Genomic DNA, 27,047 nt, shown 5'->3' on the forward strand with positions numbered 1-27,047 from the left:
CCAGATTTAATGAAACTGCGTAAACAAATAACCCAACGTTTAAGGCAAGATGATCCATCTCACATTTAGTTTGACGAACTGTTATTTTTCTTGTTCCTTGTTTCGTCTTGCCGTTTTCTTTATTTTCCTCATTTACCTGCTCTATTTCTCTAATCGTTTCTTTTTTTGGAATATTATTTTCATTTTAAATACATGTCGCTGAGATTTTTTTCCTTCTCCAATAGAAAGTTTAATGTGGTTGCAGAGGAGAGAAAAATAAAGTAAACCAGTCAAAATCAGCGGGCTATGTTACAATAGGGAAATTTAGCTCTGCAGCGGGGTCGATAAATAAACTTGTAAATTTCAGAAATTGTTTATTACACCTAATATAACATACAAATAAGCATCACGGAACTATACAATAATAAATATAACTAGTATATCATGGGTATTGGCACATTTCAGGCCTGCACGTTGGCTTAAAACTAAAATAGTACAATGTAAAGTTTTATGGATTGCATAGGCATCAAATTTTTTGTTTTCAAACTTAAATATTCGCAAGACTGACTGCTTTAATTAATTAGGTACTTACTAACGAACCTAAAGTTGCATTAAATAACATATACAAAATTACAAATACCTAGGTGTTTTCATTAAAAAGAATTAGGCGATAGGAAAATTTATCTACATTTCATTCAAATAACTCCACACATTTATCACACTTATAATTACTTTTGACTCATTCAATCATATTTATTGTTAAACAATCACAACCTAAGAGTGCTTTTCACACAACAATTGGAGGATTAATGGAACGTTACCAAAAATATTTTTGTTGTCCGTTGACCCAGCCTAAATTTGGAAGATTTCAGTTAGCAACGAATAAACTCAGAAAGGGAAATGCGACAGATAAAATAGTTGGATGACTCACGTGCTTCATCAGCTATCAAATTTAAAGTCTCTATTTACGAATAAATGGTACTTTTCGTGTTTAGTTTTGCGAACCGGGCTGCCGAAGGGCTAACCTTCGTCGGCCGGCTAGTAATTTATTTAGTCCTTTAGGTTCTTCGGTAGTGGAGGAACTTGGCGCTTGGGTTTGCGCTTCTTCTTCATCGTCGTCGGAGGCGGGCTCCTCGGTCGGTTCGGGTTCGCGGGCCGCCTCGGTAGTGGACGGTTCGGGAGCGCCCGGCCTTCTCCTGTTCGCGAGAGGGTTGACTCGTCTCACCTGCACGGGGGTGCTGGCGGCCGTCTTGGGCCGCTGAGCTGGCGCGGCGGGACTGAGACGAGGTCGATTACGCAATCGGTGCAGGGGGTTTTTGTCCTCGACCGGCGCAGGAGTAGTGGGCTCCTGTGGTCAAAGAGTGGTATTAAATCTAGTAGGGTGCGTAAGTTTTTACCTCTTTGGGAGAGTCTTCGGATTCCGAGTCTTTGGGAGAGGGATCCTCGGCTGCAGGTTCAGGCGCGACTGTGCTCGTCGTTGACAATCGCCCCCTTCCTATGCTAATTTTTGGTCCTGGTCTTAGAGGTCTTACGTTATTTCCTGGTACTATTCTGGCCCTCGGCTTAGGCGTACTGATAGCGTTTTCTTCCGCGTGGGCGTCGTCGGATGTATGGGGAGATTCCTCAGGAGGGGCGCTGGTCGTACTGCGATTTCTTGTTCGAATGTTAAAGTTGGATCGTGGACGAGTTACAGTTGATTTGGTCGTACTGCTTACGGTCTCCTCGTGGTGGGCATCCTCGGATGCCTCAGTTGTGGGTCTGCCTCTGTTTCCAAAACGAGGCCTTGCAGCAGGCTAAAAGTGTTAGGTTAATTGATAGAATGGTATTATAATGGGGGGCTGACCTTTGCTCGGCTTACAGGTTTGACTTCTTCCTTTGTTACACTGGGTTCGTTGTTGGGTTCAGGTGTACTTTTGTTCGCGCCTGGTCTAACTCTATTGAATGAAGGCCTTCCAAATCGTCCCTTGGGCTTTGTGTCTGGAGTCACTTCAACAGGCGCAGCTGTCGTTGTAGATTGTGCAGGTTTTCGTTTGTTTGCATTTCCACGGAATCTACCTCGGCCTATTGGAGCTTCGGAAGGGGTGGTTGTTGGTGCGGGTGTAGTGGTCGTTGTTGTGGTGGTGGTGGTCGTTGTCGTGGTAGTCGTTGTTACGTATTCAGTCGTGGGAACATCCGTTGTTCCTTGGGAGGTTGTACCATCAGAACCGTCGGTAGTGGAACCGCTCTCGTCATTATCCTATTAAAACCAAATAATTAAGTGCTTCCACTGTTGAAACATACGTCTTCTCCCGAGAGCTTTTGCGTTCCTTGAAGAATTGCATACAAATCTAAAGCCACTTTATCCATTGGCGATATAGTCATTGTCGTAGAATCGGCTGAACTTGTTGTAGTTATGCTTGATTCAGGATAAACTTCTGCACTTACAGATGCTCTATCATGATCCTAAAACAAGCCTATGTATTTTGAGTAACTGGCGATTAGGTCCTTACGTGTAATTCGATGCGTTCATTGGGCGTAGCTCCTAAAAATCTAACTGGTCCAGCAGGTAAGTCTGATGGGAACGATGGCCCTCCGCTTGCGGGATCAGGCCCAGCCCCGCCAGAATTAGTGTTGAAGCTCGCGCTATCAACAAGTTCCAAAGACGGTCTTCGGACATTATTACGAGTTCGACCCCGCGAGTTCTATTACAAATCAATGAACGAGAGTATTGCACTGAAATCGATTTACCTGACTTTCTTCGGAATTGACTGCGGTTGGTGCGGTGGGGATCGTAGTTAAGGGTTTTCCTCGAGTCTTTCCTCTAGTGGTTGGTTTGGGATCTTCTTCCGAAACTGGAGTCGTTGCAAAATTTCTGCTTCTAGGCGGGAATCTTGTGCTTGGGGGCAGGCGGTCTTCACCAACCACATCTTCATCTTCTAACTGACGGCCACGAGATCGCCCTCTGCTGGGAACAATTTCGTTGGAAGCTGCTTCCTTGCTGTAGTTATTTTTTTCTTGTTGCTCCCGCGCAGGGCCATCGTGAGAGTTATATACCTTTTCTTTAGTGTCTTTATCGTCATCATCGTCATAGTAGTAGTAGACATATTCGTATTCATACTCTTGACCATTTGGTCCTTTTTTTATTTGTATCCGAGAACGTTGCTTTTCGCTTTCACTTGTTGAAAGCGAGCTTTCTTTAGTGTTCCCACGTGATGGAGGTGGTCCCCTTGATGTTAGAACGGGTCGAGGATGAGCTGTTGTTGCTGGGTTGGCTTCTTTTTTTGTTCTTTTTTTGGGGGTTGTCGGTGTAGTCATGGCTACCGTAGTCGAACTTAACTCCTGCTTGTACCTCTCCAGGAGTGCTAGCGGATCCAATTTAATGGAACCTGGAGGAGCGGGTGCGGGTGATACGGCCCCCCGTTTTTGTCTGGCGACTTCGCTATCTTGATCGGCATCTGTGTCGTTGTCGTTTAAAAGATATGTTATATATGGGGGAAGTTTGTGTGCTGTTTCAAACGCTCCCTCAGCATCCGACGAGGGTTTATCTTTTCGAGCTACTGGACGAGCACCACTATTCGACGCTTGAATGAATACGAACTCATCTACGGGTTTTGGTACTGCTACTGGAGGAACTTCAGCGGATAAGTGCGCCACAACAAAAACCAATAAAAATCTAAAATAAAAAAGAAACAAAATGTAGACGCTTGTTGTGAAAAATGTCTGCATAGTGCATATTAATAATACGGAAGCTCACGAATATGTTACGTAATAATTACCTATTTGTTAAGCGTCTTCCGCCATAATTCAATATTTACTCATTTGATTTTGGAATAAAATGCCAGCACATACTGTTAAATAACGTTATGTAAATATTGTATTTTATAAAAACCGCATAAGTATGAAATAATGCGCTTTCTAATTATTGTAATAAATACGTTTTGTCAACTACATTCGCCTCCGGATAATTACATTTTAATGCTGGTTATTGCACATACCTCTATACTGTTATATTGTGTTGTTAACGCAGTTGTACCGACAGTACAGATTAATTTTATATTCATTTGCATCGTTGCTAATCTTATTTAAATCAGCGAAGCATGAAACTTACCAAATATTGGTGGGAAGATTTCAAAACTATGCAAGGGTTGTAACAGAAATCTAAACTAAAATAGGCAAATCTGCATAATTTGATGAGTCTGCATAATAGGAATGCACAATTATTATCGAACAACTAACAATAAAACCCACCTGTAATTATCGTTAGGGCAAAGGTGAAATTCAATGACGCTTTGATCTTTTGCATTCTCCGCTTTTTAACATTTAAATTTGGGTCCGTATGTGCAGTTAATGGTAAGTTCAATGGTTAACGAAAGTTAGTATTCCTTTACAAATGTCAGTCGTGCTCATTACAGAATTGCATTGCATATTGATTTAGAGCGTCTGCTTGTAAGGTCATTTCATGGTCCAGTAGTGGTTTGTGATTATGAAGAATTTTAATCTGACAGGGGTGCGATAAATAAGATAAACCCTCTACCAAATTTGCTATATGGGATTTTTCAACACGAAAACTCGAAAGCAAAAACCATAAAAATGACACAAAAACCAAGGAAATTCGTCAATTCCACCCTCCTATGTGTTACGGTAAGAAATTAAAGAAACGTTTTGGAATAGTTAGGGGTGTAACTCCTCATTTGATCAATTTTATCATTTTTACTTTATGCCCATAAATAGGGTCATCCCGGCTTCATTTTTTATTTCTGATCTACAAAGTACAATAAAAATAAAAAGACCCGTGTGTCCTCAATTTTTATTTGCGAGTAAAATAAAACCAAAATAAATTAATGAAAAGCCGTGTTTTTAGTTCGAATTTGAAACGCTTCAGTCGAAATACGCCACAAACCTACAACCAATCACGTAGAAGTGAGCCGGCAACCTTGTGCGAGGGTCTGACGTGTGTCGGATTTGATGTTTTAGAGGCATGTTTAACTGCATCTAACGCGAAAGTGAACGACAAGTGACAAGTGCCTGTGACAGATGGCGCAAGTTACAAATGACATTCTCCTGCAATATTGCCAAGTCATCTGAATGGTTCTATCAGCTGATTGGTCGGGCTTATTACGTCACAAAGCCCGTCACAATCATCACGTTTTGAATAAATCCCTAATATCGCACATGTTCATTATTTATTTTCTAATCAGCCACTATTTTTAAATAAACTTTTGTTATCCAAAAAATTCTTTTATGGTTTCAGGTATACGCTTAATTATAGAACTACGGAATTCAACTATACTGTAAACCCCTATTCTCATAATTTTTGTAGGAGATGCCTACACAGAATTCGGTTTCGCAACGACAGCAATAACAGAGAAAAACAAACTTTCGTTTAATTTGGTTCTAAAGAAATTGAGATTTTGGTTGTAAAGGATAAAAACAATACTGTCAGCCACTACTGTTAATAAAGTTCGAATCTCACAGTACTGCAAGGTAATATCTCTTCACTTACCGTTGATTAATTGTATGTAATTGCCCAAAATATGCGAGCAGCTAACGTAAATTATATTAAATTTAGCTAAAAGAATTACTTGTATCCGTTTGCATTTTATTTATTTAATTTTATCATTTCGTGAATATACGAGTACATTGGCGTATTTCAGAGAAATGTGTGCTGGTTAAGTTGAGAGCAAAATTGAGCCGTAAAATTTGGCCCGGTTTATCGTAGGATATTTCAGCCCTTAATACCAGTTCGCGTTTCCGTACACAGTCGTCGTTCCTGAATACTGCCACTTATCCGTTTCGTTCGTAGGAAATGCTTAAAATCAGTCGACGGAAAAGAAGCCAAGGTATAAGTCTTTCCACGTATCAGAACGGCAGACAGACGGGCAATTTCTTCATGTAAACTGTACGCGGTCAACGGTACATACGGTACTATAAACATGAACCTAGATTTAAAACTCCCAAGGAACTTTCCATGGAGGTTCAAACTATATATGACGAGTAAGTTAATCATCGGGACAGATTTTCTGGCACATTACGAACTCCTGGTAGACCAGAAACTTATCGCTAGGCTGACCACGCTAACGAACAATAGCAGGCAAGCAGGTAACGAAATAGGAAGTATTGGATCCGCACCGAAAAATGGAAAATACCACGAGCTATACACCTGACCAAACCGCCAGACATTATGCCTCAAATAGGCCAACTGTAGCCCACAACCCACGGCAACCGGAAAACTCGAGGCCGCCCCGAAGGAGTTTCAAACCATGATGGATCTTGGAATAGCACGACCTTCCGACAGTCCTTCGGCATCACCGAAGGAGAACGAATGGAGAACATGGGGAGATTACCGCTCGCCTAATGCACGAACCATCCCGGATCTCTATTCAGGAATTGGCAGGAAAAACCATTTTATTCTTATTACTTATTCATATTGGTTAACATAAATAAGCCTATAGTCTGTATATAAATGAAAGATTTGTCTTGATTTAGCTTTGCTTATGGTGCAGTTTGAGGTTCATACAGGTTCATTATAAAATTTACTTTTACATTTGCCTTCAGCGAGTACACTTGTATTTAGCATTAACTTTCAAATTCCAATTTTTCGTGTAAATTTTGTATTCGCTTTATTGTAAATTCTGTTACCTTCATTTGCTTGTAACCCTTAAATTAGAGGTAACTGTCGAACAAAATTACTTAGCGGCATTTATCTCGAAATACCACTTTGGTCTAAGGGTTACCGTTTCAAGGACTTTAGATACATTCTGGATTGGAGAAAGTCCGGCTAACTAACAATGTACTTACATCATATATTTGATGTACGAGAGTGGTTTCACAAATTACAAGTGGGAAAAGACGTGGGGTTGGTTTTAAATCTATCTGCGTTGGCCACTCATAAACTGTTCAAATTTTGTATTCGATTAATGTCATGTTAAAATTATTCAAATTCAAGAGATATTTCCTCGAATTGTTAAGTTTTGCATATTGTAGAATCGATGTTGAATGTGTGTTTAGCGTTGTCCCACACTTACCTCCATGTCTCCAAATCTCCCACAATATTTATCCTCTGCTTTTTGATGGCGCGGGAGCTTTCAACTTGGTTTTTTGGTGTTTTCTAAAACTGTACCGTCAAAAATGAGCACCAGAACGTTTCACTCAAGTAACTGTTTTAGTGTTTTTTGATACTATGTCATCGAGGTATAACCGCATTGCCTCATATAAACTTTTTAGGTAAGTAGGTACTTATCTCGTTTTTTGCGTTCTACACAGAGAGTTGTATCCATATCCAGGTGAGTAATAATCCACGGCTTCACTTCAATCGACCAAAGATGCGGCCAAGGTGAGCTATAGTTTGCCAGATCAACCTGAATTTCTAAACATTACGCAGAACCGAACGGCGACTCGCGTCTATCGCGACACCTTTTGTGATCTTTTATTCAAGGTCACGCCGTTCTGGTATTTCAAAGGTGCGACCACTTGTAATTTATAACCAATTTAAGGTGTAATGTACCTTACCTAACTTCATTATGCAAGCAAAAAAAAAAACTTTTGATCTAAATTACATACCAACACATTGGTAGTACCTGCCCATAAGACAACGATGTAATAAACTGTTCGGGCCGGATAAGGTTCTGTCCCATTTTCACCTTTCGAGTGATAAAATATCTTGAAATAGTAGATTTGATGGTACTATAGGAAGCTACTGACTTGTTTGCACCCAAAATGAAAGAATTATTGTCGGTATATTATTTTCCAGTAAGTACCAGTGCATCATAACAAAATCCAGAAAACAATCGCTTCTTAGACTATGGAGGTGCTCCCAATGAATATTTTTTCCCAAACGGAAGGCATTTGCCAATGGAAACCTAATCGCAACCCAGTCGTCGATCATGACTGGTCAAGAAGTATAAATTTTATTGTCTCACACAATAATCGAGATGAACCCTACCTACCACGACTAAAATTCTGGCACAAAATGAAAGTAGGTAGTTAAAAGTAGCATAAATCAAGATGTTGACTTTTATTGTCGAAACTGAATGTGTTCCATAAGCATAATTTGAGATTAACGATTACCACCACAAATACATTCAGTTCCTTCAGAAACACCGGCCGGCCCGTGTGGCGCAGTTTAGTTAAAGCTGAACTGTGGTACTAAGGGTCACTGGTTCGAATCCGGGTTCAGGCATGAATATTTGTAAATGTATAGTTGACTGAAACCCCGCCCACTCAAAAATAAAGGCAAAATAAAACAAAAATTATTTTAGTCTAAACGGCGGGATGCATAACCACAAATTGAGTTTGCTTGAAATAAATTATATTCAAATTTCTGGAGGAAACCGAAAAAGGTGTCCCTGCGTGGAGGAGTGGTTCCTAAATACAGTTCTAACGTGTAAAAGCTTGCAGCGTTGTGGGCGATTAGCCCAAAAGATTTTTTAGGGGCCACATTTGGTCAGTATCGGGCCTGCTGCGTGGCGTTGGTTCCGCCTACTTCAGCAGGATTTCACTCCACGTGCAGTACATTTATAGGTGGCGTTCTGATTGGGCAGAATAATTAGTTTTGATTGGTGGAAATGGATTAATAAGTCACGAGATGGGCGTGACGTGTGATTCAAAAAAGGGGAGTTGTATGGCAATTTAGTTGTTTGGGGAGAGTCGTGGTGCAATTAGCATTGAACCGCGAGAGCGTTCAGGTTAAGCGGTCCAAAAAATTGAGTCGACCACCTGTACATTACCACGAGGACTTTAAGAATATGATATCGGAATATCAAGGGCGCATCTAAAAAAAATTAGTTGATGATAGTTCGGGAAAGACGAAACGTGGGATTCAAAAATTAACTCCACCTTAAAGAGCATTAAAAGTTGCTGCGAGGAAGTGTCATTGGTTTTGTTCTAGGTCAAAATTGACGCCAGAAAAAAATACTAAAATCGTTAAAACCGATCTAAATTTATATCTCCTACCCTTTCTATAAATGCCCATAGCGCCTCTCCTTATCTTTGACTCAGTATATATTGGCGTGGCACTCTAATACTCGAGAGGGTGTACTATTTGCGGAAAAAGTTGCGTGCCTCTCCAGTAGCGAAGTTAAGCATATGTAGGTAAATCGAACGCCTAAAATTGCTTAAAGAAAATTCGAAACCGTTCGAAAGTTATCTTGTCTACAGACGGACGGATAGAAAGTCTAAAATTATGAACTTTCTAGGAGCTCGATAATAAGGTAAGCGTATTATTGGTATTTTGATACGAGTATTAAAAATAAAGCGATTTCCTTAATACTTAGTGGTTTGTGATTTAAATAGCAAGGGAGAACAAGATTAGGTGATTTAATTAGTTTGAAATAGTATATTGAAAGACAAGTGTTACAATGCGACCTATTGTAATACGACTATCTTGTGGCACGAGTGGCGACGCGAAGCGTAGCCACGAGTGTCCGCAAGATAGGAGTATTACAATAAAGCATTGTAACACGCGTTTTTCATACTATTTTTTCTATTTTGGTGCTTTAATTTAATTAAAAAAAATCATTATCAGAAACTATAGGGAACATTAGAACTAACATGTTTTATGTTGGGAACATTTTTTATGCCGTTAAGTTTTAGGTTGGCAGCGTAGTAAGACTCACATTTTGAAGTTCAAATATGGAAGTAACCCAACGAAGTACCTACTTGTACTAACTAGTAACTGCCAACTTAAGAGATGAGTTACCAAAAAAAAACGACTATAGAAAAAAAGTATTAAAGTTGTATTTTGCATGTGTGGACCAATATTTAAAGGAAACTAATTTTTGTTTTCCATTTGGACTTAACATTAGCTAAAGAAAACCTTCTAGCTCCGTTCAATATATTTTTCTAAGATTGTTTGTATTTTTGGCCACGTAAAAAAAATTAAAAAAAACCTTTTTGCCTTAAGGCGAGTAGCTCTAGCGCATTTTCCGTGAATTAATCAGTACTTCCCAACAATTCTTATAATGAACTATTTATGTCTGCAAAGGAGAATAAGTTATGGGGTAAATATTTTTATAAATAAGAAACTTAGCGTATGCACACACCTGATGCTTACAATATGAGATATGGTTGGCTTTACTATAAGAATCGGTGGTTAAAATGAAAAAAAACCTCTACAAATAAGAAAGTTTACATTCCGCAGACTGCGCATGTGCACATTGATCGGCAAAATTTTTCTTGGTTAAGGTGCCAGAGTAATTAGCTACCGAATGCAAAAAGAACGAACTAAGTATCTTAAAAACTGTATTAGTAGTTAAGGATGGACGGACGGACGGAGAAAGTGGCCATAATACCGCCTTCCACCATGAGTTGGAAAATGCGCTACAAAGCGGCCACTTATGCCATTTTCGTACAAACTCGGTACTGGATTTTGAAGTAAAGTCAACATTTACTTTGCTATTATGACAAGGGTTATAACTGAAGGCAACATTTGATTCGTTTTAAGATCTGCGAATATTTTGAGATTTAGTTTTTGCGTTTATTTGCAATCAAGTGGTCTAAAGCAGCAGGTAGAGCAGAAGCATGACGATTTTTAACTTGTTAATTATAGAACTCAAATGTCCATTCTCCTACAAAATTTGTTTAAAAATTTCCCTTACACTGAGCTAGGCGACGGCATAATATTTTTCGAGAAAGTACATATCAGCATTTTAGAATCAGAATCATTACTACGATCATGCCTTTCAGTAGGTACTGATTTTGTAACTACCCGTTACAAACTATATAATAGGTAGAGAATTTGCTCCAAAAAAGTTGCACTAAGAGCTGACTTTCGTCGCCATGCATCTAATCATGTTGGTGTGTGGAACATAGAACTAGGATTAGAGAGGTCATTAGGTGTGACACCAATACCAATTGCTGCACTTACAAATTTCGCTTCAATAACAATAAGTCAAATTTCAATACAAAGAAGCACTCCGTTGTTGAATAGAACACTAATGGACCAAAGATAAGAATTATTTCACATTGTTCTTGCTTTGTGAATTAATAAGTGCACAGAACGTTCCTCTCAGCTCTATAAAAGTTCTCGTGCCATTGACATATAATCACACTGGGTTGGGCAGAAGAGAGTGAAAGAGAAATTTGATTATCAAGGTCACATTTCGACCTTCCTTAACGAAGAAAGTGAGTTCTAAACATTAATCTCACTTGTTGCATGTGATGCGATCACTTTCATCCCATTTTATGTATGAATAATGTAATCACCGACGGAGTGATATTAATTTCTAGAAAACGTCTGTTGCAGATCGCATTTGCATGTTATTTTACTACCTCACCGTGTGGTAATGTTTTCCGTTTAGAAGAATATATTCGATTACCTAATCAGCAAAACTACAAAGGTTACCTCGTTGAGATTTCTTGTATGCGTTATAAGTACCGTTTCCTGTGCGGGAAAAGTAGAGCCAAGGTCTAGACTCATCTATTTCATAACACTACTTGCACGAACTTGTTTTGAAAGGTAGTAAGAGGAATCCATAAACGCCATTTGATTTTATATTGGTTAACGCTATTTACCTACATTTGACTTCTATTATACATATGTGGGTGTAATGGAAATTGTACCAAGAAGCAGGAAACATCTACCTACAATAAATAACGCATCACCACGTGCCAATTACGGAAAATGTCATTTACATATTTGGAAAGTGCAATGTTTACGTCGGAGTAATACGTAAGTGTACTATAGTGACAAATAAATTTGCATTCAGTCAGGATGGAGAAACACGATTTATTTCCCATTCGGCTTCTGAATGTCATACGGATAGCCAAGTTGATTGCAGCTCCGTAACGAGACCCATACTGCTTAGGTATTTTCAAATATGTTTTGCTCATCCCATTATTACTCTCATTCCGTTTCTCAGCTCCCAACGTACTAAATTCGGGTCTACCTAAACTTGAACCACTTAGAATGTGTCGTTTGGTTGCAATTTGCTTTAAAAAACTTGTTTGGCACAATTTTTCAAATTTGGTAGTATTTACGCAAGGTGTCCCAAAAGCGGTCCACAGCCTCCAACTTAAACATTCTAAACGAGAGACCTTGTATTTTAATTGGTTTTTAGATTCCACGTTAAATTTTACAAATCTATACAGAATAGATCTATAATATTTGTTACCGTTTTCGAGATAAAGGCTGTTGAACTTTGAAAGGGAAAGCAATACACGTAAATGCCTATGTCTACTTTTCAATAAATATCATATCTTCGCCAGATTTATCTTAGAACTGAACCTAGATTTTAAAAATCGAATAAAATACAGGGTGTCCCATTTAGAATTTTCAAGTTGGGGCCTGTGGACCACTTTTGGGACCGCCTGCAAAAATAATACTATCAAACTTGAAAAATTGTACTTACGCCAAACAGATTTTGTATTAAACATACGCAAAACCTGCGCCCAACAGGCGGTTAGGGAGAAGACAGAGGTAAAAAAGAAGTACAACATTTTTCAGCTAATGATAGAAGAAAGAAGCAAACTAAAGCAAAAGTTAGTATTCTACATGAAGTCTATGAGATAGTAGCAACGCAGGAAGGACAGTAGAACAAACTATTTAGCATAGCGAAGTAAGGAATAATCGAGGCCTTGCACGTGTAAAGCAAATGACTAAGAATCGTGAGGTAGAAGCGAAGAGAGCATCAAAGAAAGACGGTACGACTACTTCAAGAAATTATTGAATGAAGAGAGCAAAAGACTTGATTTGCAGCGCAAAAAAGTCTGCGAAGCAGTCAAGAAAACAAAAAAAAACGCTAAGGGATGGGTATTGGATGGTGTTCCAGTGGATTGTAGTGGACAAGGCGTGGAAAGCTTTGGGAGCTGAAGAAATTAACACATTGAGGGGTATAATTTGTATGGTTTGCGAAGATGATTCCGGATATTTGAAAGGGAAGTGCCATTGTGTCTATTTACAAGGGAAAAACTTGGTTTACTCTTCGACAGGTGTTGGAGAAGCAGGACGAAAAGAAAAATTGCCACATCTTCATAGATCTAGAAGGCTATGATTTGGTGGAGGCGTCGAAGAAATAGTGGAACGTTGAGAATAGATCCTCGTGGAAGGTGGTCATGAAATTAGTAGGAAGAAGGCTGAGCACCTGTGGTTTGACGGAGAAGCAAAAGTAGGAAAGGTGAAGCCACAAGGACTAAGCTTGGCGAAGACATACGATACTTTGGGCCATTAGCCACAGCAGACGGGAACTTGGATAGAGATATCAATGACTCCGGTAGTTTAAACGAATCCTAGACCGATAAGGGTATAACAAGAAGGACAACGGGATTCATTTTAAAATCAGTCGTGAGCCCAACCCTCTTCTATGGTAGTGCGATAATGTCCCTAAAAAAGGTTCAAGAAAAGTCATAGGTGTAGTATAGAGGTAATGTTGTTATCGTGATGTATGGGAAAAAACGAGTGGTTCAGAAAGCAGAGAGGGTTTATGGAGGCGTCAAGGAAAATCTAAGAGCAAAGAGGCGATCCGTGTGGTACTGGCGCAGTTCACTTGCAAGCGAACTGCGGTACTAAGAGCCCTGGTTCGAATCCGGGTTCGGGCATGGATATTTGTAAATGTATAGTGGGTTGGGTTGGTAGAGCAGCCTTAGCTGGACCCCACTCTAAAATAAAGGCAAAAGAAGATTGTAGTGGTATGGCACGTGTTGAAGAGAAATGATGGGCATGGATTGAGAGCGAGGAACAGCTACCCCTGTTAGTATAGGAACTCGGAATTTGTAATTTGGAAGTACAACTTGCTGTCCCAACGAAGATTTCGGATCTCGATGAAAACTCGCATCTGAATTGTGTCTGATTTTTTCTGGTTTGTGGAGGAATTCTTCGTTTTAGGCGTAATTATTATAGGAGAGGGTAGTGGAAGGAATCAAATCAAACATTTGTTTCAGATCAATCTCACCTGCCGCGTAGCGTGGGATCTGCAGACTCGGCGGGATATCATTCCACACGAACTAAACTTATAGCTGCAAGCATTCTGATTGGGCGGAAAAATTAGTTTTATTTGTTGGAACAGTTTGAGTCACGGAATGGGTGTTACTCAAAAAGAGAAAGTAGCGGAAAGTTGTTGTTCACGTTTAACCGTGAGGCAAATTGGTATTGAACTGTGAGGGAATGTGTGTTGAACCGTGAGAGCGTTCTCGTTGAGCGGTACGAAACGTTAATCATCATCAAGTGGTCTGAAGCGGAGGTGTGACGATTTGATTTTTTCAGTACTAAAAGGAAAATGTCCTTCCTAGAATCTTTTTTTAAGGATTTTCGTTATATGGAGCCAGTTGACTGCATAATTTTTGCAGGCAAATAACATTATTGTAAAATTAATATTTTTAGTACCTACGACCTGAACTTTCAGTCTTGGTTTTGTAACTATCCGTTACAGTCTATTACAAAATAAGTTGGACGGGAGGTTAAAATTTCGGAAAAATTTTCCCAAGAATAAAAGAGATGGTCTGCGCATGTGTGATTTAGGTAATGTTGTAAATGCGCTTTCAGTTTCCTTGTATAAGAAACACTGCGATAACGAACCCCACACATGAATGCTCACAGACTAGGCAAGTCAAAGTTTCAGACAAATCACCACACAAACAAAACAATTGATTATGCATATGTGCAGTATATTCTTTTGACAAGTGCATTCAATTGGCTTCTATGAAAAGCATCTTTTGTTGAAATTTTGTCAAAATCCGCGTGCAACTAAGAAAGTTGGTTCTGGGTATAATCTTTGAATATAATTTTATATTCAAAGGTATAATACAATCCATTTTTTGACGTGTGTTTTCAATCCGCTTTTATAAGAATCATCTTCAGTTAAAATTTCAGAAGAAGTGATCCAAACTCCATAATTGCACACATCAATCTATTTTTTGATGTACATGTAAGTACTTACGTTTAATTTATTGTTTAGGATGCACCTTCCTTTAAGATTTCAGAACAATCCGTCCATAAATAAGAAAGGTCAGTTTGCACATGCGCAATCCATTTTTTTAATACGTGCACATAATAAATAATTGCTCGCTAATGATGCAGACAAAGTCAATTTTCTTTTTCTCTATCAGTGTATTTAACCGTTTCCTCAATCAAATTGGGATTTAGATCAAGATTTTGGGTCTTTTTGGTTCAAAATGGTGGTTAAAGCTGAGCGAGCTTTATGTTTGGGTTTTGGCCAATGGAGGATCGAAATTAATCAGGCGGATATGATTTACAATTTACAAACACAATAAACGGTAAAAGTGTGGCGAGAGGTGAAAAAACTCCATAACGAACCAAAAGCTCTTCTGGTAAAGATCTGACACAGCCGGAAGAAGGGATGAACGAACAAAGTAAGTATCTATTTTTTATTTTTGTGGAAATATCAAATTGAGTAACAGTTAAAAATCAGTTACCTACATTATGTACCTGTCACCAATTAAAACAATAATTACTAAAGTCGATTGTCTCCCAAATAAGAATGAAGTTGATTGTTTTATATGGGAAAAGATATTTAATGCATGTTTTTCCTGTTCAACCGTGCGTATGTGATTACATAGCTCAGTTATCTATCAAAATTAGTGGTTAAATTAAATTTATCGTAGTTGCTCATTGTTAATTTAATTATTTCTAATTTTATGTTTATTAAGTGTTTTTTAAAATTATTTTATCGCTCTTTTGGGTTGATTTCATCGTAGCTTGTTTTGCTAGATATACTTATTACTTATTACTCAAATTCTGTGGTTAAGTTACCTGCAGCCTGCAGCTATCGTTCGTGTTCGTGTTTGATTCCGGAAGCTTAATAACTTATTTTGTGTTCATGCACTCGTGCCCCCATTGGAATCGAATGATCAATAAGGAACAAGCTAACTGCCGGTCCTTGCCAACATTCGGGTAAGTCAAAAGTTTACTACTGGCGGTGCTCGAAACCGATCCCTTAGCTCCTGAGGGCACAAACGCTTCTTACAGCCGTCTTGGTTTGTTATTTAATGCAGGTAGTAATCTTTGCATTTCTTTATAACTAGCTTTATAATTTATTTACATTTGTGTATAACATTTTATATTTTTGACAATTTTCAATCTTTTTTTGAAATTGACATGGTTTAATTCAATGCTGCATCGCGTGCACGAAAATTGCCGTCAACTTTCATTCGTGGCAACATTAATCATTTTTGGCGTAAATGTTTGCTGAACTTATGACTATGTTTCGATTAAATCGTTTTGGCTCGAAGGTAGATTTAGATATTTAGTCATTCGTTTAAATATAGGAAGTATCGAATTGTTTGATATTTGTATCAATTTGTTGTATGTAAACTCACAGAAATGGGAGATGCTGTAACCAAACTAGCTACATCTACGGCTCCAATTGACCTCGAATGTCAACTGTAGGCTTGAATATCTCGCACGAGGGACAACTTGCAAGTCCCAAGGGTGGGATCCTGCTCACAAAGACTCTTCAGTCCTATGCGATATGAGTTGCGACAATATTTTCAGTCCACCCGCTGAAATATTAATATTCCTTAATCTCAGTCAACACAGAATTTATTTGATATTACACCCATTGAAATCTGCATAATGACTATTTTATTAGATCTGAAACTTTAATGCGCAAACTGTTTACGAACAAACATTTTAAATTAATATGTATGTCTTAATATTTTGGAATCTTCATTCAATTTTGAATTGCTTTAGTGTTGGGTTACAAACCATTAATTTTACAATGAGAATTTGGAACCACAAATTTTATATCCCCGCTCTTAGGTAAGTAACGATATAAATTATAAATAATATTAGTATGGTCAACCACCAGCTGAAAAGATTATTATTATACAGTCAGCGAATTTTGGTTTACACGGGAAATCGTACTTAACCTTAACTTCCAAAGGTAACTCTAATGCAACTCATTTTTGATCGTCCGTTATACGGAAGGGGCTAATTTTTTGGCTTATTTTGTTATTAAAGCAGTCAAGTACAGGGTGATATAATTTTGCCTTTAATTTATAAACATATTAAATACAAGATACAATTTCAAATGCGGGCTATTAAAACTAATAAAAGCAGGAGATTATTTCAATAAAGCCAGCGACTGCTGGGCCATTTTAACAATTTGACATGACTTATGAATAATGATGTAAGGCCTTCACTCTTCAACAATATTCCAAATTTAAGCTACATACCTCAAATACTGTGGGATATGCAGTGTGTCCATGATAAGCATGTCTATCATGGTGATCTCGAAAACCATATAAAATACGTAGATGGTCAAATTAGGCAAAAGTACATACTGTATAGCATTTGTTATTACAAATACAACGATATACGGTACAAAAAAAACAAAAGTTAGAATCTGTTGGTTTCAACAGGATGGTGCACCCACGCACAACGCTCTAATCGTGCGAGAATCGCAAGAATTCGCAATTTTCCAGGAAATTTGTTCGATAGTTTTAAGTCCTAAACAAAACCAGTCACTTCCAAGAAAGGTACTTTCGTGGAATTTGCTGCTACGCTAAAAATGGCCAATTACCACCCGAAGTACTCGGAGGTCAAGCTGGCGAAAGGCAACCTAGAGAGACAAAATCTTCGCGGTTCGAGAAGAGGCACGTGATTTCATTACCGGTCACTATTACGAGACAAGAACATGTGCGTGGTTACGTGCGAGAGAGATTCAACCAAGCTATGGCTAAAGTTCCGAAGCTGCGCCCTTTGAAAAATGCCGAAGAACGGGCGAAAGTGATAGACAGAAACCGAACACCATCTTTAGCTTGGCCCAGAAGCAAAACAAGAGGTCACCCACTCAACATCTGGCGAATCCTAAACGTGAGCGAGGTCTCAGAGTTTACCACTATGTCCACTACAGTAATAGTATTTTGCATTATTAGCCATCAGGTAAGTGAGTTTTTACTGGCGATAGGAGAAGTTGACTGGCGAGCCGTCAGGCGAGCCTGTCATCTCCTAGAGCCAGTTAAAACTATTACCTGGCGTATAATGAACAATATTTTATTTATTACTCATTTGTAAACAATAGTAAACGTAAATAATTAGTTCTTAAATTGATCTCGAAGAAATGTCTAAAATATCATGTTATCCATGTAACAGAGACTTCGCATTAATTCTGGCCAATGAAATTACTAGATTACTAACTTGTAAAATTTTTACACGTCAGCGGTCAGTTTTACAAGTCAGTAGCGTTTAAAGATGACGTTTACTCGTTTGCGTTTTGTCTTGTTAATCAACGTTTACAACTGAGTAACAAATAAAGGAATTACTATCACTTGCCAACGACAAAGGTTACTCCGCTCAGAGATGCGCTAATGATACTGCAATAATAATGCAAGGAGGACACCAAAGGAGTACGGGCTCACCAGATGATCTAAAGCTGGATCTTGTAAAATCAGCTATAGTGCCCTTTACAAGAAGAAAGAAAATAGTACCATGCAGGTACAAGGATGACGCACGAAGTGCAGTACCTGGGACGACGCTCGACTACAAATTAACTTGGAGCGTCCACCTGAATCGAACACCCACCCAATGTAACCAAGATCTGGAAACTTGAAGGCGTATCATAGACAACTCGTGGGATCTTCGCCCGTCATTTGGTCACCGAAACCGAATCACCTCGGCAACTGTATGTGACATGGCTAGACCTACCCATGGATCTCTTTCTGATAGGAGAAGCCTGAATGAGTGTATGGCATGCACCAGTAGCAACACTCAGCGCAAAGCTATGGACGCGTAAAGACACACCATCAGTTCAACAGATAAGATACTAACTCTGGAATTGAAACTATCTAACGAACGTCTGGTTTAATTGTAAAAAATTTAGATTTGGACGAAAGAACTTGGTCTGGATGGTACAGCGTGAACTCCAAAATTAGCAAATTAGCAAACATAAAAAAGTACTGTACCGGGTGACCCAATAAGACTGTTCCTCGGCGATATCTCGAGAACCGTTCGTCATATGGCGATATATTTTGAGTATTTTCAAAATGCGACCATCGCGGCCCACATCTTCTATTTGCGTTATCCGAATTGACCACGAACCATCGCCGCCAACATAGTAGGTAAATGCTTCTTGGTTACAAATCGGCATTTTAGAAAAGATTACAAATTCAAAAACTGCACTTTCTGAATGTAAACACAGCAGAATAATTTACAAATTACGGCTGTTATTATTTTACAATGCATCGTATTTCATTTGTTTAATTTTCCAAGGCGTACCTAAAAATGTAGGGTCCTTTTCCAAACAATCTTTCGCACCATCGACAAATACCGGAAATACGTCAAATAAGATACAATTTAAGCATTTTTATTAATGAATTAATTAATCTCATTTTCCCAATATTTGGGGTTAGGAACAAGATTTTGAAAAACGGTTTTCACTGGCCTCTTTGGGTGTTATTTGGCTACTTTAGAAAAAGTCATATCATTCCATTTGATTTTTTTAGGATTTTGGATCATGGTGTCAAAACTAGCGCCCTGGCGGAGAAGGATTCAACTAAATTAACTATATTCTTGTTGCCCAAGGAATGCTCTTTTCAACGATACCAAATTTGTTACACTCGTTCAAACGGTTAAGAAGTTAAAGCAGGTTATTGCAAAAACAATTGAACGCCCCACGCCAACTTTGTTTTTGGAATAACTGAGTTTTTGTTTTTAAGAAAATGATAGATAAACTGGTTCTCTTTAAAAATGTGAAACAAGAATGTTTAGTTTATTATGCGAAATTTAAAGAAATAGTAATTTTAAAATTATTTGAGATGGCAGTTACGCCCTCTAAGGTGCTTATTCAATGCCCTAAGTCATATGATGAACGGTCAAATACATTGACTTATTACAAACCCTGAGTGCGAAGAGGACGAAACTACGAGTATATACTACGTACTCTTAGAATGTAATTTAATCTATCTATTCATCGGTGGTTAAGTGAAAAACTCAAATGCGAATATTTCGAGAAAAGGGTAACTATGGTCACTAAAGTATCACAAGCTTAAATTCTTTTTGAAAAGTGTGTGGACTGGAAGGGATAAGTAACGGTAAGTACCAACGTTGTAGTAAACGTAGTATCCCATTGTGTTCACAACCCACTTGGTTTCTCGATTATGTTACCCTTGCGTGTTCGTTTAAATCATCTAATTATCAATTATCTGAAAGTAAAAGTAAACAAAGAAACTTCTCTGGTTTTGCAAATGTCGATACCATTGAAATCAAGGTGAAAACAGCGATCCTATGCAAAATGTTCAGATTTCCTTAGAGCAAATTCGATAGGTAGGTATATTAGGGAATACTATCAGATTTTGGTTTTTAATTACGTATACTCTGAAATACTCGGTGGAAGGTATTTGGATAACAAAAACTGAAGTATAACAATGTGAAAGGGTTAACCTTATAAAATACGACAGTCGCCTATTATCGTTTCGATCATACCTATTGAACATATCAGAACGTATAACTTGACTATAGGAAGTTGTACGTGATTTCCTTGAGTAAGTAATAAATCCATACAAAATTTCATAAGGTCTCCGCTAACAGACAAAGCGTATCGCCAATCAAGAGGTTTGACATTCTTTTCGTTTGTATACGAAAAGTAGGTACCTAATTAGGTATTCATCGTACCATTACGTTTTACGAAGTAGAAAATAACAAATAATAAATATGTAGGTATTCGATAATAAAGTGGTAGTTTGTAAAACAACTTTTAATTTCAGTCCCACTTTCACCTTCTTATTTTTCACGTAAAAATGTAGCGAAATATTGCTTTGTATTAACGGTGTCAAATGAAATCAAGGTTAATATCGCCCAAAAAAATAGGTTGAAGGTTTCTTAGAAACCGCTTCGATATATATAGGAACTTGAAGAGTAGTGCGGTATGAAAAAATGTAATAATTAACGTGAACTTTACAATTCTTCAAGGTTTTTACTTTTACTAGCTTGGGGCTTGGTCTATGACATCCTAAGACAGAATGTTAAGAGGGAAAGTGCCAACGTGTTGTGATGACAGAAGCGAATTAAACTTTTAAACGATTAGTATACATAATCTAGAAAGTCTATTATTGAACAGGGAGGTATTACGAAAATCGTATTTTGGTAATAATAATAATATGGTAATTTCTGTAATCGTGTTGCGGCAAGAACAATTTTCACCTAATTGTTGTTCACTATCAGATTCGATTGAAACGTATTTCATTGTATTTTATGCATAATTACCCGTACTTTACCCAAAAAATGCATTAGAAAACACTTTTGGGAACCTTTAGAAAGTACGCCATTGTCGTAAAGTTGTATAATTACGATGCGAAAATCAATAAATTTCATTGGTTTCCGTCAACAATTTCTTCGCGTATTAATAATTTGGTTGTGGTATTGAATAACCGTTCAACACGTTTAATTTACAGCTACATACCTAATCAGAAAGCTTGTCCGTTTATGTGTTAAGAGACAAAGAATTTGACATGGTACATTCGCACCCTGTGGCATATGGTACTTTTTACGGTATGAGTTATAACAAGAGATCATTCTGCACATTGTGCGAAAATTGTTCAATTAATTGAGGTAAAAATTGAAAAATTTAAAAAAAATTGAAATTTACTTACGTTAAGCTGAATGCCATATTTCAATAAACTAGAAGTACTAAATTATTTCACAATCAATCATATAACGCCGTGCGGTACCTCACTGTGCAACACTAAAGAACTCGTACTTCACTCACACGTACATGTCCACTGCACACCGTACCAACTTCAACAGGGGCAACTTTCGCTTATGCCGCCTCAAGTAACCTCCGGCTAACCGTGGTCAATCCTTTTAAAGCCGCTCTCTTCACCCTGTCTGTATGCCACTGACCCATTTTTGATAAAAATTGATTTAAATCCAAAAAATCCCAAGCCCCCACGGAACTTGATGACATTGACTGCTTTTTAATTGTCTCACGCATACCGTACGCACAGATTTAAAACCGTTTCCGCTAAGCAGTACTTACCTAATGGAAATTGTCACCTACATTTGAATGAAATTCCTAACCCTGTGACGTGAGTAATTGTTAAATTTACCAAAGAAATAAATAACCATTTTTCTGGAATCTGCAACTCTTTAAGCGCCCCCATAATGCTATGAATCATTCCACTTGCAAGTAATAGTACTATTGATTGTTGGTTCGGTTAAACACGGTCCACTTCCTGTTGTCTAGTACGCAATATATATTTTCACAACGCCCACGCGAAGATGTGGCTCAAACGTCTCTCTTTCTTACTCTTATCTGCTAGGTTTTCTGAATTTAGCTCCTGCCAACTATCGCTTTTACTGTTCTTTCCACAGTTCCTGCAGTTATTCCTTTACCCTTTCACCAGGGATACTATTCAATTTACTTTTAAGCAGGCCTTACCATCACATTTTATCATATCCGACGTTTGAGTCCAGCATCTTCGTGGCAGCCTTACCGTTATGGTAGGGGGAATGCAGCCTTCGTTGGATCCTAAACCGTCCCGTCTCCTGACCCCTTGTCGTGCTTCGCCGCTTTGAGAACAGCGGTTTCCGATTGGGAGAAGATCTCTTCGGGGAAGTCTGTTACTCCTGTTCCTAGGTTGTGGTACCGAAAACCTATGCCTCAGACACAGGCTAACGGTTCACAAGAAAGCGATGAACCTTAAAAGTCTGCGGATTACATTAGACAAGATCGTTCCAAAAACCCATGAACTTCTAGAAAGAACAGCAAGACCAGGCCCTTGCCGAGGCTATCCATTTTGGATGTCATTAATAGACTTTTCCAACGAAGCAGGCGAAGGCTGCTATCCTGGCGGCCTACAATTTCGATGATAGTAACGCGATGTTACACGTGTCAAAAATTCGGCCACAACCCTTCTTAATGTCGCAGTGATACTCAACACAGGGTGAGTCAACGATTGCGCGGAGTAACTTAATGCCTTGAAGATATGATTTTTCGATAGAGTGCTTTTGTATTGTAATATAGTTGAATATTCTCCAAATTTTAAAAATATTTGGAATTGTACAGGGTGCGCCCACAAAGTAGAGTGTCAGAATGGTACATTTTTTTAAATAGAACCCCCTGTATTTGAATGCATTTTTGAATTCTACGTGTAATTGTACGCCTTTTTTATTATATAGCTAATATCCGAAAAGCTAGTAGTTTTAAAGATAATTAGATTTTTAAGAAAAAATGGGCATTTGCAAGCGTCAGTATATTGTCAAAAGTATTACTTAAATTATGATTCCAGGTTTTATATCTTTTATCCTGGGTTAAGTAAAAGTCAAATAAATACATCTACTATGAAACATTAAAAAAAATAGGTGACAGGGTGTTTTTTTTGGTAGGTCCAAAGTTGCAAAACTTCACATTAAAAAATTTCACTTTTTTTAAATAGAACACCCTGTATATTTTTCTGCCGTTTTTTAGCTCTTCCAAAAACCTTCAACTTTTGATGAAAGAAAGATGACAGAAAAATATACAGGTTTAAAATAAGTGAGATTTTTAATATAAGTTTTGTAACTTTGGATCTACAAAAAAAGACCCTGTAAGCAATTTTTTTAATGTTTCATAGTAGATGTATTTATTTGACTTTTACTTAACCCAGGATAAAAGATATAAAACCTGGAATCAAAATTTTAATAATTTTGACAATATACTGACGCTTGCAAATGCCCAATTTTTCTTACAAATCGAATTATCTTTAAAACTACTAGTTTGTCGGATATTAACCATATAATAAAAAAGATATGTACAATTACACGTAGAATTCAAAAATGCATTCAAATACAGGGGATTCTATTTAAAAAAATGTACTATTTTGGCGCCCTACTTTGTGGCCGTACCCTGTATAATTCCAAACATTTTTAAAATATGGAGAATATTCAACTATATTACAATACAAAAGCACGCACTCTATCAAAAAATCTTATCTTCAAGGCATTAAGTTACTCCGCGCAATCGTTGACTCACCCTGTACAGCTACCCAAGATATATAAAAGCCTCCCTAAATCTTCAACAGAAGCCCTGAGGTATGAGGCTAGGAAAATAAGGGTGCTGTTATCAAATACAAGGCTTCGGTCTCTAATTATTGCTCTTGTTATTTAAAACGTGTTGATGAGGGACGAATGTTGAAAAGACGCACGTGAAGGAAAAAAAAATTAATACAACCTGGCGTCACAAAAAAGTAAATGGGGTGTGAAAGGTGGTAAATTAAATGAAAAACGTATCCACCGTATACACAAAATGTTCAAAGGAGGGGAGGAGTCTTCTTTCGGGGTGGTGATTTCCATTTGACTGTTTCAGTTTTCCCTAGGCCATGCAGCATGAATCATCCTCTGGTGGTGATTTTAACAGTACCTAGTCTATGTGTAATATCACAGACATAGTATATGTTGTCTGTGGTAATATGCCAAAAACTATCCAGAGAGAAAACGTCAGTGCTTCAAGAGACAACGTTTAACTCTGTAACGTTCTTATTCTTGTATAATACCTTCTTCATAGTATTAGGGCTTAATATTCTAAACATTTTCGACTGCCAAGTGTTACGTTTTAATTAAAAAATCAAAGAAAACTTGGGAAGCATGTTTTAATAAATTTGCCCTCAAATTACGCCGCTAAACCAACTTCTGCCTCTTGGTTCCATAGTTAAAGTTTATAGGAGACGAGTCCCCACTTCCGCAGTTAAGCCCTTCAGTTGTGTAACACCCAGAATCGTATTCGCCGTTCGCATATTATTGCTCCAGGCCATCGAAATGGGGAATGTGTGGCCAGTGTAGTAAAACTACGGCAAAAAGAACGACTTTTTCACTGTTTTTGGACTTTCCAGGCGCCATCTTGATATTTAGGGCCCAGCCATAACGCGCTGCTGGAGGTCCCCACATACTTAAATGTTAACTTGACCATATGAATGCATATTGGACGCCGACAACCGGTCAGAAAGAAAAAAAATGATGAATTTTTGCATTTTTGACGTTTTTAAGCGGAGTTTAGGCATTTACGCCCTTAATATGAATACGAAAGTGTGCCTAAACGGTGTCGTCGTGTGTACTAGATGTTATTCTACCCTTAAACTACCCAAAACGTTCAGTGGCTGCCTTGTGGGCTCGAAATAACCGAAAAAACGGCAATTTTGGCCGCCATCTTGGATTTAAGGGCTTAAATGTCAAAATCGGGTCTGGCAACAGGGCGCATCGTTTTCAGCGGAGGTAAATTAGTCTACAACCGCCTGTTGCCAGTTTGTAGCACAAAACGCCGTTGGACATGATTTAGAGAGCCTTTTTCAGAAATGTCTCCCTGACTATCAGGGATTCACTTACAATCTAGTGGAAAAATTGAACGTAGGGAATAGGAGTTTAATCTACTCCAGAACAAACTGTAATCTACCAAAGACTATTGCGACTATTGCGAGAATAGAGTACCTATATGCAATAGCATATGCAATAGCAATAATCAGTAGGTACCTATTCGGAATGACGTTACGTAGGTATCTATTTAGGCATCACTGTATGAGCGTTGAGTGAAACTGATTTCGTTATTCAATGGTATGAGTGATAGGTGATTTAGTTTTGAGCATTCTATTCACTGTTTTATAGCCGTTAATGTAGCCATTGACTGTAAAGATGAAACGAAGCCACAGGTTTTCTAGAACTTAAGAAAATGCTGTTAGCTCCTTGACATATTGAAATTTTAAGTGATTCACCACATTCCCAAACCCTTTTTTTTTAAATTAAATTCTATTGGATCAAGGTAAATGATGATGGGTAAAAGTGTGATGTGGAGAAAGGTTGGTATTTATTTAATGAAGACTACCTACCCATTTACAACTTCTTGTGCGTTTATTGACATAAGATCACTGTATGCCATGATACTGCCGTTTTACAATAGTGTCCTACTGGCTGCTGTTTGTAACGCTTGATCACGCATTTGGCATGTCTAATAAACCTCGTAGTGACCACCGGGCATGAGGAATTATGATTCTAGAACACTTAAATGTAGGTGCGGCATGGGCATTTAAAAGCGAAACTAAACGATTAATCGTTTTAGTGTTTATCTCATTAATCACAAATACGAAAGCCGTTCTTGGGTACGCACAGCCTATACTAATAATATTTTGGTTTCACATTTTAAAATTCACAAAATCATAAGGTGTACGTAGACAACGCCCAAAACTAAAAACTAAAGCGATAAGATCTAATCATATCCTAGCAGTCAAGTTTTTGTGGAAATAAAACAGGTCTAAAATTACCAAATGTTTTCAGTACCTTCTAAATATTTTTCTCCTGGAGTTTGCGGTTTGCGTCAACCCCATAGAAATTGTGTGAAGATAGGGTTCCCCTAGGACCTAGGTCAATGCTCTTCACTCTTTGTACTCAATTCGTGTGCGATATCATGTCTTTTCCACCGAGAAAAAATTAAAAATGCGAGTTCGGTAATGAACTTAGTTTATTTCTATAGATTGCGATCCTCCGTATCTTTGAACTTCGTCCGTTATGCGATGGATGCGTACCCCTATGTATCTCCTACGAGGCTTGTTCCATTGAAACCCAAATTTGGCCCAGGAAAAATTTATTGGCAAGTACTTTAAATGTTTTAAATTTAATTTAAATTTTACTCGTACGTTTACCAATGGGGGTTTACAGTAGGTATAGTTGAATTCCGTAGTTCTAATTTAATAAGCGTGTACCTGAAACCATAAAACATTTTTTTGGACAGTAAAAGTTTATTTAAAAATAGAGGCTGACTAGCAGAAAAATAATGAACATGTGCGGTTTATTCAAAACGAGATGATTGTGGCGGGCTTTGTGACGTAATAAGCCCGACCAACCAGCTCCTAGAATCATTCAAATGACATAACGAATTGGCAATATTGCAGAAAAATGTCATTTGTAACTTGCGTCACCTGTCACAGGCACTTGTCACTTGTCGTTCACTTTCGCGTTAGATGCAGTTAAACATGCCTCTTAAAACTGCCGGTATAGGAAGTTTCATACTTGTACCGCTCCATAAGGAAAGAGAACGGAATTAATATGCGAGAGAATAAAGCGCGTTAAGATAAAAAGAGTGTTAAAGTAGATAAAAGCCGAAAGATTAGTGTTGCCGGTTTTAAAAACCATCGTGACGGAGCATGAGTGACGGTGTTTTTCTTCACATGTGTAAAAA

General features: G+C 38.0%; 1 protein-coding gene across 1 annotated transcript; it reads right to left on the reverse strand.

The window, feature by feature from the left end:
- Positions 1-338: 338 nt before the first annotated feature.
- Positions 339-21,686, reverse strand: LOC116171434 (mucin-5AC-like). The gene is made up of 7 exons (XM_031488283.1): positions 21,499-21,686; positions 2,707-3,631; positions 2,469-2,660; positions 2,260-2,421; positions 1,823-2,215; positions 1,377-1,772; positions 339-1,327 (listed from the first exon to the last, which is right to left on the reverse strand). The coding sequence occupies exons 1-7, from the start codon at positions 21,513-21,515 to the stop codon at positions 971-973; spliced, it is 2,442 nt and encodes an 813-aa protein (XP_031344143.1). The 5' UTR covers positions 21,516-21,686; the 3' UTR covers positions 339-970.
- Positions 21,687-27,047: the final 5,361 nt, after the last annotated feature.

This window comes from Photinus pyralis, unplaced genomic scaffold (assembly GCF_008802855.1).
Source record: "Photinus pyralis isolate 1611_PpyrPB1 unplaced genomic scaffold, Ppyr1.3 Ppyr1.4_LG5, whole genome shotgun sequence".
Lineage (NCBI taxonomy): Eukaryota > Metazoa > Arthropoda > Insecta > Coleoptera > Lampyridae > Photinus > Photinus pyralis.

What these genes read in the sequence shown, in the direction of transcription:
- LOC116171434 (XM_031488283.1), bottom strand. An exon ending in ATGAACGCATCGAATTACAC is followed by an intron (nt 2,422 to 2,468) that starts GTAAGGACCTAA and finishes GGCTTGTTTTAG; the next exon opens with GATCATGATAGAGCATCTGT. An exon ending in AAAAGCTCTCGGGAGAAGAC is followed by an intron (nt 2,216 to 2,259) that starts GTATGTTTCAAC and finishes TGGTTTTAATAG; the next exon opens with GATAATGACGAGAGCGGTTC.